At 44.4% G+C, this 12,542-nt stretch overlaps 2 protein-coding genes across 3 annotated transcripts in view; both read left to right on the forward strand.

Annotated features, from left to right (window-relative positions):
• tnrc6bb.1 (trinucleotide repeat containing adaptor 6Bb.1) overlaps positions 1-6,908 on the forward strand; it is a 16,183-nt gene extending 9,275 nt beyond the window's left edge. Inside the window, exons 11-21 of one of the 2 annotated variants that reach the window (XM_031870885.1) lie at positions 299-490; positions 1,018-1,125; positions 1,219-1,429; positions 2,035-2,187; positions 2,390-2,557; positions 2,677-2,823; positions 3,039-3,131; positions 3,356-3,571; positions 3,849-3,919; positions 4,616-4,755; positions 4,850-6,908. In XM_031870885.1, the coding sequence (XP_031726745.1) occupies positions 299-490; positions 1,018-1,125; positions 1,219-1,429; positions 2,035-2,187; positions 2,390-2,557; positions 2,677-2,823; positions 3,039-3,131; positions 3,356-3,571; positions 3,849-3,919; positions 4,616-4,755; positions 4,850-5,426 (2,076 nt within the window). In that variant the 3' untranslated portion in view covers positions 5,427-6,908. The remainder of the gene's footprint in view (positions 1-298; positions 491-1,017; positions 1,126-1,218; positions 1,430-2,034; positions 2,188-2,389; positions 2,558-2,676; positions 2,824-3,038; positions 3,132-3,355; positions 3,572-3,848; positions 3,920-4,615; positions 4,756-4,849) is intronic. The other variant, XM_031870886.1, reaches the window with a different exon arrangement.
• A 926-nt stretch (positions 6,909-7,834) lies between these two features.
• Positions 7,835-12,542, forward strand: part of LOC116396340 (casein kinase I) — an 8,858-nt gene continuing 4,150 nt past the window's right edge. The window contains exons 1-5 of the mRNA XM_031870889.1: positions 7,835-8,061; positions 10,662-10,752; positions 11,079-11,189; positions 11,406-11,554; positions 12,227-12,455. Of these exons, the coding sequence (XP_031726749.1) occupies positions 10,677-10,752; positions 11,079-11,189; positions 11,406-11,554; positions 12,227-12,455 (565 nt within the window). The 5' untranslated portion in view covers positions 7,835-8,061; positions 10,662-10,676. The remainder of the gene's footprint in view (positions 8,062-10,661; positions 10,753-11,078; positions 11,190-11,405; positions 11,555-12,226; positions 12,456-12,542) is intronic.

Here is a 12,542-nt window from a genome sequence, read left to right on the forward strand (position 1 = left end):
ATATATATAAATAAATAAAATAAAACGAGAAATGTATATTAACATTTCTAATGTACAGAGCCCTCATCTCCACCAAGACTGGACAGTGTTGGGGATTCTTTCTTCCTGGTCAATAGTTTTTTTCCCTATGCACCTGTCAAAGAGACTTGGTGTGCAACAACCTGTTAACTGGGAATTTAAAGTCATTCATACTCGGGAGTGAATGGAGCTAGGTGAATGGATTGTCCCCGTTTCTCATATTACTCCATCAAGTGTCCGTATCAACAGCCATATACAAAGAAATTCCTGTGACACGCAGGTGCCGGGTCCTATGCTGAAGCAGATGCCCTCTCCTGGTGGCAGTGTGGGTGGAGTGGTTGGAGGTGTCAGTGGTGTCAGTGGCGTTGGAGGTGTCGGAGGGGTTGGTGGAGTGTTCCCTCCTAATCAGATTTCCCCACAGCAGCTCGCAATGCTCAGCAACATTTACCCGCACATGCAGCAGTTCCATCTGGTACGTGACTAAATGTCAGATCAGCTGATTGATGTACTGATCACTTTGAGTTAGATATTTCCTTTTTGTAGAGCTGCAAAGATGAACCATTAGTTTTCAACCGTTGAATCAAACGCCAACTTTTTTCGATTAATCGCTGCGAGTAATTTTTTCAGAAACAAAAAACGAAATTCTCTAATTCCAGCTTTTAAATGTGATTATTTTCTGGTTGTTTATCAGTAAACTCAATATATTTGAGTGACATTTTTCGGACATCTTGGGCTTTGGGGAAACACCGATCATCATTTTATAGACGAAAGGACTTATTGATAAATCATGAAAATAATCGTCACATTAATCCAACATTGAACATAATCGTTATTTGCAGCCCTGCGTTGTCTGTTTGGTACAACGGTCGGACTTTGCTTAATCTGTATTGACTATCTTAAAATACATGGCGACTTGTAATAACCCACCCACAGTGTCTGTATGTGAGCGCGAGCCAATGTATTCTTTGTTTACCCCCATTTCTGCCCACCAACCCACAGGCTTGTCAGCTCCTGCTACAGCAGCAACAACAACAGCAGCAGCAACAGCTCCTGCAGAACCAGAGGAAGTTCCCTCAGCCTCTAAGACAACAGCCAGACCCACAGCAGGTGAGCATGATCATGGTATATACCATACCATCACCAGAACCTCTGCTGCAAAAACTGTACTTCATTTATTTTCTTGAATCTTGTCCGTCTCAGCTGGCGAGGATTATGGCTATTCTGCAGCAGCAGAGGCAGCATCAGCAGGGTGGAGTCGGAGGAGCAGCAGCAGGAGGAGGGGGCTCTAAACTGTCCCCCTCTCACCTGGGGGGAGGCCTATCCAAACAGCCCATGGTAGACCCCCTTACACATCCTGGAATGGGGGGGCCCTTATCGGACATTCATGCCAAAACGCAAGGGATGTACTCTGGTGAGTACAACAGGCGGATCGTTTGTGGGTTAAGCTCCACTGGGGATGCAGTCAGCTGTATAAATAAAACCAGTGTACGGTTTTAATGTTTTCAGTGGTGTTAGTTAGGCTGCCGAAGTAGCATCTTAGAACCTATCTCAGGGTACATGAAGTCAGAAAATCAACAATGATTTAGGATCAAGTGTGCTTTTGGGAAATGGCATCGGTACCCTGACGCTGGGGTGTCTGTTTGACTAGGTGAGCCAATAAGAACCTCTACTAATCCATCTGATTCGTGTTAGCTTTAAGGGTTGGGTCACAATTTTCAAATAGTCATTCAATTATAAAAATCGAGTAGTTTATGTGACTTATTGTCTTAAAAAAATATATTCCCCCTTGTTTTTACTGGCTCCGGGTAGTGGTGGTAGATCTTCGAAGAATGTCCGAATAGTTTCCTGCAAATATCTAATAATATTTTTGCTTTGAAATGCCCATCCCTGTTACCTTTGTAACCTTTGTAACGGGCCTTAGTCTTGGTGCAGTCATAGAGATACTTGGGCTGTATTGAACTGAACATTAGCTGAATGTGATGTGCTCATGAATGTTTGTGGTTTTCCTCTTGCCAGGGCTTGCCCCTGGTGGTAACCTGTCGGGACTGGAGCTCGGTCCCATGATGGGAGGGATGAAGGACACGGGAGGACAGCAATCCCGCTTCAAGTGGATGATGGAGGGACACTCCCCAGCTCCTTCTCCCCCTGACACAGCCCTCCACAAGAATGGTAGGTTAGCAGATGGTAACAGGATTTTTGCAAAGGCAAATTCACACTTGGGGAAAGCACACCTCCCGGGCTGTTGTCAATCTGGTCTTAACTGCGTTTGTAATCACCTTCACTCAGTGTTTCTGAATGAACCACTGCGAATCAAAGTGATTTGAGGTTTGACTTTTTTTTTTTTTCCCCTCTCCTGTCTGCTCTTCCCAAGGCCCTTTACCCAGTGCTATAAAGGGGAGGGGAGGGTCCCCTTATTCCCAGTATGAAATGCTGGGCAGTGATGGTTTGGGGATTCCCCCTCAAGGTTCCGCAGACAACTGGCATCGGACCCCTGGGAGTAAAATGGGGAACAAACCTGCCACATCCAGCTGGCCTCCAGGTGAACATGAATTAGGATTAGAGAAGGAGACGGTAGTACAATTTGGTGTTTGGATTAGAAAATAGCAAAACAGCATATCATTTCAATCTATCGATAAGTTTTCTGTTCTCCGATGACAGAGTTCCAGCCCGGTGTGCCCTGGAAGGGAATCCAGAGCAGTGGTGACCCAGAGTCTGACCCATACATGACCCCTGGTAGTGTTCTTGGTTCCCCAGGACCCCAGAGCCTCAACGACTCTGACCACCAGTTACTGCGAGACAACATAGGTATCTGACTGAATGTGTCAAATCTTTTTAAAATGAGCATATCTGTTGGTTTTACTTGAAAGCGTGCTCCAGTGCCATTTATCGACTTAAGTCTCAGGGCGAAGGGTTAACAGTTCTCCTCACAGGCTCCATCTGCGGTCCAGCTGTACTCTGGTGGCCTTGTCTTGTTTACCACAGGATGTGTTTCTTTCAGATAACGTTGTAATGTTTTCTAGGGCCAAACCCCTCCCTCAACACCTCGCTGCCTTCACCTGGTGCCTGGCCCTACAGTGCCTCAGACAGCCCCCTCAGCAATGCACACAGCACAGGTATATCTTTGGATTTGTTAGATTTTTATTTGATACTTGGTTTCCTTTTAACTCTCCTTCTTATCTTATCAGCTCAGTTGTGTCTGCACTATATTTTACTGGTGTAGAAATTGTGCCAATCCCACAAAGGAGTTTGCTGTACTGCGTGCTCTACTCTCTCATTTCTGTTTACCGAAAGTCATTCCTCTCCCCCTCTTTCTCCCACCTCCCCATTTCCTCTTCAGGAAAGTACTCGGAGTACAAGCCCAGCTGGCCCCCAGAGCCCATCGGACAAAACAAGTTATGGAAGACCAATCGCAACAGCTCACATCTGCCACGCCCCCCTCCTGGCCTAACTAATCAGAAGCAGGCCTCGCCTTCCCCATGGGGTAGCGGAGGCCCGCGGTTGGCCCGGAGCTGGGGTGGGGGCGGGATTAATCAAGAGTCAAGATTTGGGCCAGGTACTGTTCCCAGGGAAAAGATTTTAGTTCTTTTTCATAACCGTTTGTCAACTTATGACGGACCTATATACTATATAGAGGAAGCTCTTCTTGACAGTGATATGATGACTCGGGTCTTACTAAAGTTTTATGAAACCTAGCAAAAAAAGTAGTCTCTTTGTAAATATGGTAATCGTCAGCGCATTCATTGTGTTTGTCATCAGCTCTGACGTCCTTGATAATTGTTTTGTCCTGCTCTTCATTACCGTTTGTCTCTTCTCTCCTTTTTTCTTCGTAGGCTCAGCTTGGAGCGATGGCATTGCCTCCAGAAGCAGCTGTTGGTTGCTGCTGAGCAACCTGACCCCTCAGGTAAGGAGTGACAGAGGTTGAAATATGTTATATATATGTTGCCAGCTGTAAATCTGCGGTCTGTAAACTAAGATAGTGCGGATGAGGAAAAGATGGGAATGCTGTTCAAGCAATGTAGAATTCAAATGTTCTCACAATCCTTCACCACAGCAGATTTGTTTATGGCTTAAAAAGTAAAACAGCTGCCCAGACAGATTGCTCGGGGGTTTGAATTCAACAACATTAAACCGCTGTGCTCATTCATCTGAATTTCCCTTCAGTCCGTCTTATGCAAATTAGGCGTAATGATGTGTGACCCAGCTGTAATTGGATTGTGAAGCCGGATGAGCCATTTAATCAATTGGGGATTACACAAACGACACTTTTGCATGACACTGCTCTGGGAAAGCGTAGAAGTCTAGACAAAGTTTTTGTTTTACTAATATAGATTATTAATATTTTTTTACAACTCGGTGCTCATGTGGACAGGCTTGCACAACTTGTGTATCTCATTGTCAGTGTGACAGGATTACAGACTGATAAAGCCACAGTGTACAGTATCACTACATTATTTATTAATACACCTAACCAATGTTGCATAACCTCCTAGATTCCCTGACCTTTCCCTATAATAGATAATTGAGTATTGTCATCTCTCTCACACACACACACATACAATCTTTTACACCTAACGTTTTTTTTCTTTTTCCCCTGTAGATTGATGGCTCCACGCTGAGGACTATCTGCATGCAGCATGGCCCCCTGCTGACCTTCCACCTCGGCCTGACCCAGGGCAGTGCTCTGATTCGCTACAGCAGCCGACAGGAAGCAGCTAAGGCCCAGGGTGCACTGCACATGTAGGTTAACCTGTAAACCTCACTGATACGCACGTACTTACCATGAAAATGCTAATGTTGATCTAAATGACCGTGTCTTGTTAACCCTTCTCAGGTGTGTTCTGGGCAACACCACAATCCTGGCGGAGTTTGTGAGTGAAGAAGAAGTTGCTCGCTATTTTGCACATTCCCAGGCCGGAGGGGCAGAGGGCGCCAGCTCAGGAGGGTCAGCAGCCGGTGGGACGCAGGGTTCTTCTGGGTCAGGCACGGCTGTGGCCAGCAGTGGAGGTGGCTCCCCTGGGAATGAGCGGGCAGCAGCGGGCACAACTTCAGGTGGAAACGGCAGTGGTGGTGGAGGAGGAGGGGAAAGTGGAGCAGCGGCTCTAGGTAGTGTGAGGTCCTCAGGCTCTGCCTGGCAGAGTCTCGATGGTACAGGCAGTTCTTCAGAAGCCTCCTCAGCCCAAGGACCGGGGCTGGGGATATTTTCCCAGTGGAGCACCAACGGGGCCGGGGAGGGAGGGGGTGTCGGCGGAGTAGACTCTGGGAGGTCTGGGCTCTGGGGGGGCATGACTGCGGGATACCCCAGCAGCAGCCTGTGGGGAGCACCACAAATGGAGGAAAGGCACCAAATGGACAGCCCTGCCGCATTGTTGCCTGGCGACCTGCTGGGGGGAGGAGCTGATTCCATCTGATGAGCCCCCTCCATTTGTACATGCAGGTTTGGACACACTGATACAAAATACACTGGGATACATATGTACTTAATATAGCACACACACACACACACACACACACACACACACACTCTTACATGGTATGCATATTAATGTAATACACATATACACATGTGCATACATATACATGGTATGCATATTAATGTGCACACACATCAAGCAGAAATGTGAGACATGCTTACACACATTCTCGTGGCCAGACTTAAGCTATTATATAAACAAATGCAGGGACTGTTAGATGTGTATACAGCCTTTTTCCACAGATGAAGATTTCAACTGCTTAGACTTGAAACCTGAAAAAGAATGAAAAGTCAGTTGGTCTCAAAGACTCGACTGGATTGCAATGTGCTTAGTAAATAGGGGACTTTTCAACAGATTTACATACACATGCACACACCAAATACAGACAAGCCTTCAGACAGATGGGCACTGTAAACAGCATTACCTTCATCGTATAAGAGAACTTAATACTACTACATGATGTGAGGTTAAAGTGCAGTTTGTATTCACGTCTCCTTCAAAAAAAACAAAAACGGAGACCGAATCCAAACACATGCAAACAGCTCTGATTGAAAACAGAACTGTATCTTACTGTGTATGTTAAGTTTGTTTTTTTCCTGTTTGTTTGTATGTATGGTTTTAATTTTTTGAACAGTGAAAATATTGAAAAATGTCATTATTCTGTTTTCAAAATGCTGACCTCCTACTGTTGTATCTCACGCACTCTTTCTCTGTTATTCTCTCTTGAACATGTTTGTTACTGTTGCAGTGATAAATGTTAAATTGCTGGCAGTTTGAGGCTATGTTGCATTTCTCCATGTGTCGATGCTGTGCGCAGTGTCATACACACTATATGGACACGAGTATGAGTGAGATTGAGACCAAGTAAGTGGATTAAACCACAGTTTTTGTGCGTGTGTGTGAATGTGAGGATAATGTGTGTATGCATGTTACTGCCTGTCATAATGTGGGCAAGGCTGCTTACTCTACAGAAGGTCTATACAAAAATGTTTTTGAGTGCATTCGGTATACTGCTGACTGTGTGTTAAGAAATATTGGCACTAATGCTTTTTTTTTTTTCTCTCTCTCATTTGAAGTTGTTTGTTTTTTAGCATACTTGTATTTTTTATTGTCCGACCTGCAATAATAAAAAAGAACATTTAATGACACAAAGAGCTGAAGGCATATGCGTTGAGTAAATGGACATGCCAAATCTTATCAAACTGTGTGGAGTGGGAGGGAGGGGTGGGACGGGTTGTTTACAGATGCAGAGTAAGAGTTACCGTACGTTTTTAATGTTCTGTTGTTGTGTATTCGTTTTAAATTAAGACAGGCTTTAACACTCCTGTTCAGTGTTTTCGTTATGAGATTTTACAAAGGAAAAATTTATTTAAACAAATGAGAACAAGATTAATAAAGATGAAAGTATTGGCTTCTAAATATGTCCTTGTGATAATTATTTTTTGTGTATGAATATAGGTTTCTGGATAGTGGTTAAAAGTACATGTTTTTGTGTTTAGTACCGTCTGTTAAATCAATCCTAGTTAGAAACTTCCGTTCCGTATCGGTTCCTCTGCTATAATGCACACGAGAACACGAAGTCCTGCACAGAATATTCACTATGAAAAACAAATGATTTGTGCATGATGAGTTTGACAAAGAATTTACATCAAGGGAAAGACGGGTCCACAGAAAAACAAGCCAGCGTGTCCATCTGTTGGCCTCATTACATCCACAAACCAATCCTATTTAACACCCGCGTCATCCTACAGTAAGCCACTGATGACTATGAAATAAGTTACCTTTTCTCATGCAGTTATGGGTTTTCAGTGTCTTCAGTGGACACACTGTTGCCAACAAAAACTTTATTATAGTCCACTTTTTTTTTTTTTTTTTTGCCCCCATAGATTTAAGCCTGGGTTGAAAGAATTTCCTCAACATTACCGGTCTCAAATATGTGCAGATAAACATAAACATCACAATTTGTAGAACACAATAAACTCCCAGATGTATTTGCCTTAAATGATATCACTCAGGAGATGTCGGTGTGTGCAGCCCTCCACCTTGAGTGATGGAATCACCAGGACATCATATGAGAGATGATTGTTTACCGGCTGATAAACTTTTCCACAGGAAAAACTATTATTTACTGGCATTAAAGCATGATATGTATGTGTGTCACTGCTCGCATAAAGACAACCAGTACAAACTGATTCACTTTGCAAATTGCATTGTGACTGAAAATGACTTAACATAAATAAACGGGATAATTAGTGAATGGTCACATTTATAGAGGAAGGAGCTGTTAGATGTGACGTTTTCCTTTAATGACAGTGAATGACATCACCGACGTGGTGAACGGGCGCGTTGTTAAGTAACGAGAGGGGGAGACAGAGTGGAGGACGGCCGCCCGTGCTGCTGGAGCTTCTCAGGGACTATCAACAGGGAGTGCAACCGACGACAGAGCTAAGAGCTGGGGGTATGAGAGCCGCCAGAATCCGCGTCCATCCTCCTCAGCCCAGGCCCCTGTCCGACTGACAACCATCGGATCAGAACCTCCACTGAACCAGCTCTCGGACGAACCCAGTATCGGGTAAGTGGTGGGTCGGGGAACCACAGAAACCAAGGGGGAAAAGGGGCCTGATTCGGCCGAATTGAAGTCTCGTATTCACGGCGTACAGAAGGGTGGGGGGGAGAGTAGTAGGGATGGCTATCTACACAAGCTAGTCCAGCACATTAATGGGTGCGGTTGTAAGTGTGATCCAAAATGTGGCGAAGTATGATATAACGTTACCATACACATGTACGGCTTCATTTAATGTCCAACATGATAATGGTGCAGTAACGTTACGTATCACGGTTCGGCTAAAGTATTTCCACTAGCTTCCTCTTAGCAGCTAACAGCGGATAAACGCAACATTAAATACCCTCCGTTGGTATGTTTACTAACGTAACTCACAGAGCCTGCAAAATATACAAAGTGTTTTAAAAAGTCAAAGCTGTTATTAGCTTTATTTTTATGAAATGTTAACGTTCGCTGATATCAGTTCGAGCGTTGTAACGTCAGATCATAACTGACTTCTCGACAAATTCAAACCATGAAGGAGCAACTTGTCTGACATCTTCCATTACCGTTATTAAATATTATACTGTAACTTTGTCTATTGTTAAAGCATTCAGTGTCAAGTTGGTAACACACGAGCTGATTGTAGAGTGACAGCTGCCCGTAGCAGTGCTCTCTTTTTCACGTGACTGTGAAATCCTCTAGCTTTGGGTCTCTGGCACTTCTTTACTTTTTAGTCGCTTTCGTGTATGGCACTTTCCACGTAAGTGGATTAGACTGAGTACACGTAAAGACACGCTAAATTACATCACACCTGGGATTCAGGTCATTCATAAGGATAGCTGGTTTAACCACAGTCCACTGTCCTGTAGACCGTTACTACGGTAATAACACACGGTGCGTTATCAGGTGCAACGTGCTTCACATCACACAGGCCAATCTTTTCTCCACCTCGCTGCTAAGTTCTCACTAAGCATGCCATTGCAACACCAAGTTGTCCCGTGCTCAGGGTTTTAGAGTAAACAAGCGAGTGTGAATGCGAGTGACGACCACATGTAGCAATCTTAAATATGCTGCCAGGCACTGTGCGGTTTAAAATTGTGTGTCACCATTCCAGTACCAAGCAATTAATCAATTGGCACTTACTGTGCAGCCCTGTGATTAATGTTGCGCCCTTAATGGGGTCCATGGCTACAGCACGTGAGACACCCTCTTGGTGTAATGAAACCCAACCCTTTTTATTAACCCAAATCTATCTTCCTCCATCACATCAATGATGGCAGGTTGTCCTCTAATCAGCCAGAGTTGACAAGGTCTAGGCCTAGGGCATCTTGCAATATGTTGGTTAAGTTGATTTTTTTTTTTTTTTTTTTTTTTTTACTTGCAAGGGCTGTGCAATGCAGTTTGATCCTTTTTTAAACAAGGCTCGGATGATCCAACATACAATTACCAAGTCAGCCATCGTCATCGTTTTTAAGTAGTTTTAGAACAGAGCTGGTGTCTGCAGTGCTTACAATCAAGCAAAGTAACTTCTGGGATAATTTATGTTGGGACAAAGGAGGCTCTGGATGAAAGCAGACGGAATGCAATGGACTGATCCTGCAGAATTGATGACTCTTCCTCTGCTCGCTTGATTTGGCACGTCCACAAAACTGAGGTTTCTGAGAATGCTTTGTTTCGCCATTTCTGAGTTGGTTTGAGACTATTTCTATAAGGGATGAGGATTGAGGCAGGAATCTGTTACATTGTTATGTTCCATTTTAGGACTAGGCAATATATCGATATATGTTTATATACATATGTGTGTATATGTGTGTATATAAAGTTAGCTATACGTTTGTTATTTGAAGATGCAGCCGTGCTGAATCTGGAACGAGAGGTCTCCGTCGCTATAAAGGTTTCAGTTTGTTTACATAGTGTTCCCAAATTGGTGGTTGAGGAAGCAAATCTCTTTGATAAAAGATGCTCTGCGTCGACACGTTCTCTGCAGCACTTTGCTGTCTGAAGTTCGTCGCGCGGCGCTGTCTGAGGGCCTTGACACAGATTGAGCCAGCCAGCGCTCCGCGGCCACTCGTGCCTTCTCTCCCATGGCAGTGCTCGTACAGAACAGTGGAGAGCTTAGTCTTGCTTTTGCAGTGGCTGCACAATGTGGCGTGGTAGAGAGCGTACTAAATAAATGATGATCCTGCTCCAGCGTCACGTGCAGGTCAGCTCAGAAGACGCACTTCATTTCCTCGTGTGTGTGCCAAGTTTTAGCACTCATAAAGCAGTTGCATTTGTTCCAAGTTGCATTTCTATTTAGCCCTCAGTTCTGCTGTCTTTCTTTCTCCTGCCTTCCCTGCTTTATGCTGATCTCACTGCAACCACCTCCCCCTCCCAGCGGACATATGAATCTAATCGTGTGTTTGTGGAGGTTTCTGGAGGCCAGACAGCTGTTAGCTGATCAGCTAGCCATGCCCAGGCTACATTCTCACACAAAACACGTGGTTAGTGTGTCTGGCCGGATCATCCTGTGAGCAGCTGACTCTTGATGATATCTTCACTCTATCACTGTGCTCGCAGATGAGCAAGCACTGTGTCACGTGTCCTTAGCCTTCTTCTAATCCTCTCTGTTTGTCTGTTGGTGACAGTGACAACTCGTAAACATGGAGCTGAGAGTGGGGAACAAGTACCGGCTCGGACGAAAGATAGGGAGTGGCTCCTTTGGCGACATTTACCTTGGTAAGTTGTTTTTGTGTTTGAATGCCATGCCCAACCTTTCATGTGTTTCTTCTGTTAAGGGTCTTTCCACAGTTGTTTCTGGACAGTCTTTCTTTTCATACTGTAACTTTAATTTATCTTAACTTATCTTGGCACCAAACCTGATTTTCCTTCATATTCATCCATCATTTGCCTGGTACTGGCACAATTGCAATGGCTCTTACAGCTGTAGTTCAATTCAAGTGTCAAACTGTACACATTATGATAATAACGATAATATTAGTACAAAAACAAGCTCACCACATTGTGACAATACTGATAGTTGTACCTTTTGTGTGTCTCCTCAGGTGCCAACATTGCCACCGGTGAGGAGGTAGCCATCAAGCTGGAATGTGTGAAGACCAAACACCCACAGTTGCACATTGAAAGCAAGTTCTACAAGATGATGCAAGGAGGAGGTAAAGAGTCAATGCTGCTTTGACAGGCTTGGCAAGATTGTTTTCAAGCATTCCTTATCAAATGTCATGTTTTTCATCTTTTCAAATTATTGTAATCTAAATCCACGCTGTATTTGATCCAAATAATGGCAAGTAAAATACTATAAACTGCAGGTGTGCCAGACTGCCAGTAAAACAGGTGCTGTGTGTGTGTGTGTGTGTGTGTGTGTGTTCTAGTGGGTATTCCATCGATAAAGTGGTGTGGTGCCGAGGGAGACTACAACGTGATGGTTATGGAGCTGCTTGGTCCCAGTCTGGAGGACCTGTTCAACTTCTGCTCCCGGAAGTTCAGCCTAAAGACTGTCCTGCTTTTGGCAGACCAGATGGTATGACACAACCCCACATGTTAACTCACGGGCGTTAGAATTAGGACAGTTTCACAACCCCCCTCAGTAACGGTCCCACTGTGTGAAACAGTTCTGTTTACGAGTAGAACGCAGAGACGTACTATTTATGATCCCATTAGGTTATGTGCATGACCTACTTTAATTTTATTTGTTGGTGCATGATCTATCTATCTATCTATCTATCTATCACGCGATTCCACTAAGGCTTCTTTGAAGATTGTAGATGTTTAGTCTCCTCTACTCTTGTGCAGCCAGTGTACTCCATAATTCTGGCCTCCTCTTCTTAGACTGTGCTGACCTATATGTTTCATTTCATACATGGCTTGTTCAAACGCAACTCCTCTCACCTTTTTGTTCTAACCGCAGCCAGGTTGCTGTGTCAGTCCTCCATAAGGGCGCTTGCCTCTCCACTTATAGCCTGGGGTCATCACCTGCCCTTGTCCTGCCTTCATATATCCTGCTGACCTCCTTTTATGTCCTTAGTTTGCTCAATTTATTGATGTGTTGAGTGCAACTGCTCGGTGACAAAACATTTTTTTAGAACACAAGGACAGTATTCATGCCACCGTGACGCTGCCCAATGCATCCTTTATTGTGAACCAAAGTGTTTTCTGCAGAATCTGACCTCTTCGTCTCACCTTGTTTTTTTAGATAAGTCGCATCGAGTACATCCACTCCAAGAATTTCATCCATCGTGACGTCAAGCCGGACAACTTCCTAATGGGGCTCGGCAAGAAGGGTAACCTGGTGTACATCATTGACTTTGGCCTGGCCAAAAAGTACCGCGATGCCCGCACACACCAGCACATCCCTTACAGGGAGAACAAGAACCTGACTGGCACAGCGCGCTACGCCTCCATCAACACACATCTGGGAATTGGTAAGATACATTTGGAGCATATTGTTTTGATGAAGGCCATTGTGTGTGTGTGTGTGTGTGTGTGTGTGTGTGTGTGTGTGTGTGTGT

The sequence above is a fragment of the Anarrhichthys ocellatus genome, unplaced genomic scaffold (genome assembly GCF_004355925.1).
Source record: "Anarrhichthys ocellatus isolate YVR2014 unplaced genomic scaffold, GSC_Weel_1.0 scaffold55, whole genome shotgun sequence".
In the NCBI taxonomy this organism is placed as follows: Eukaryota; Metazoa; Chordata; class Actinopteri; order Perciformes; family Anarhichadidae; genus Anarrhichthys; species Anarrhichthys ocellatus.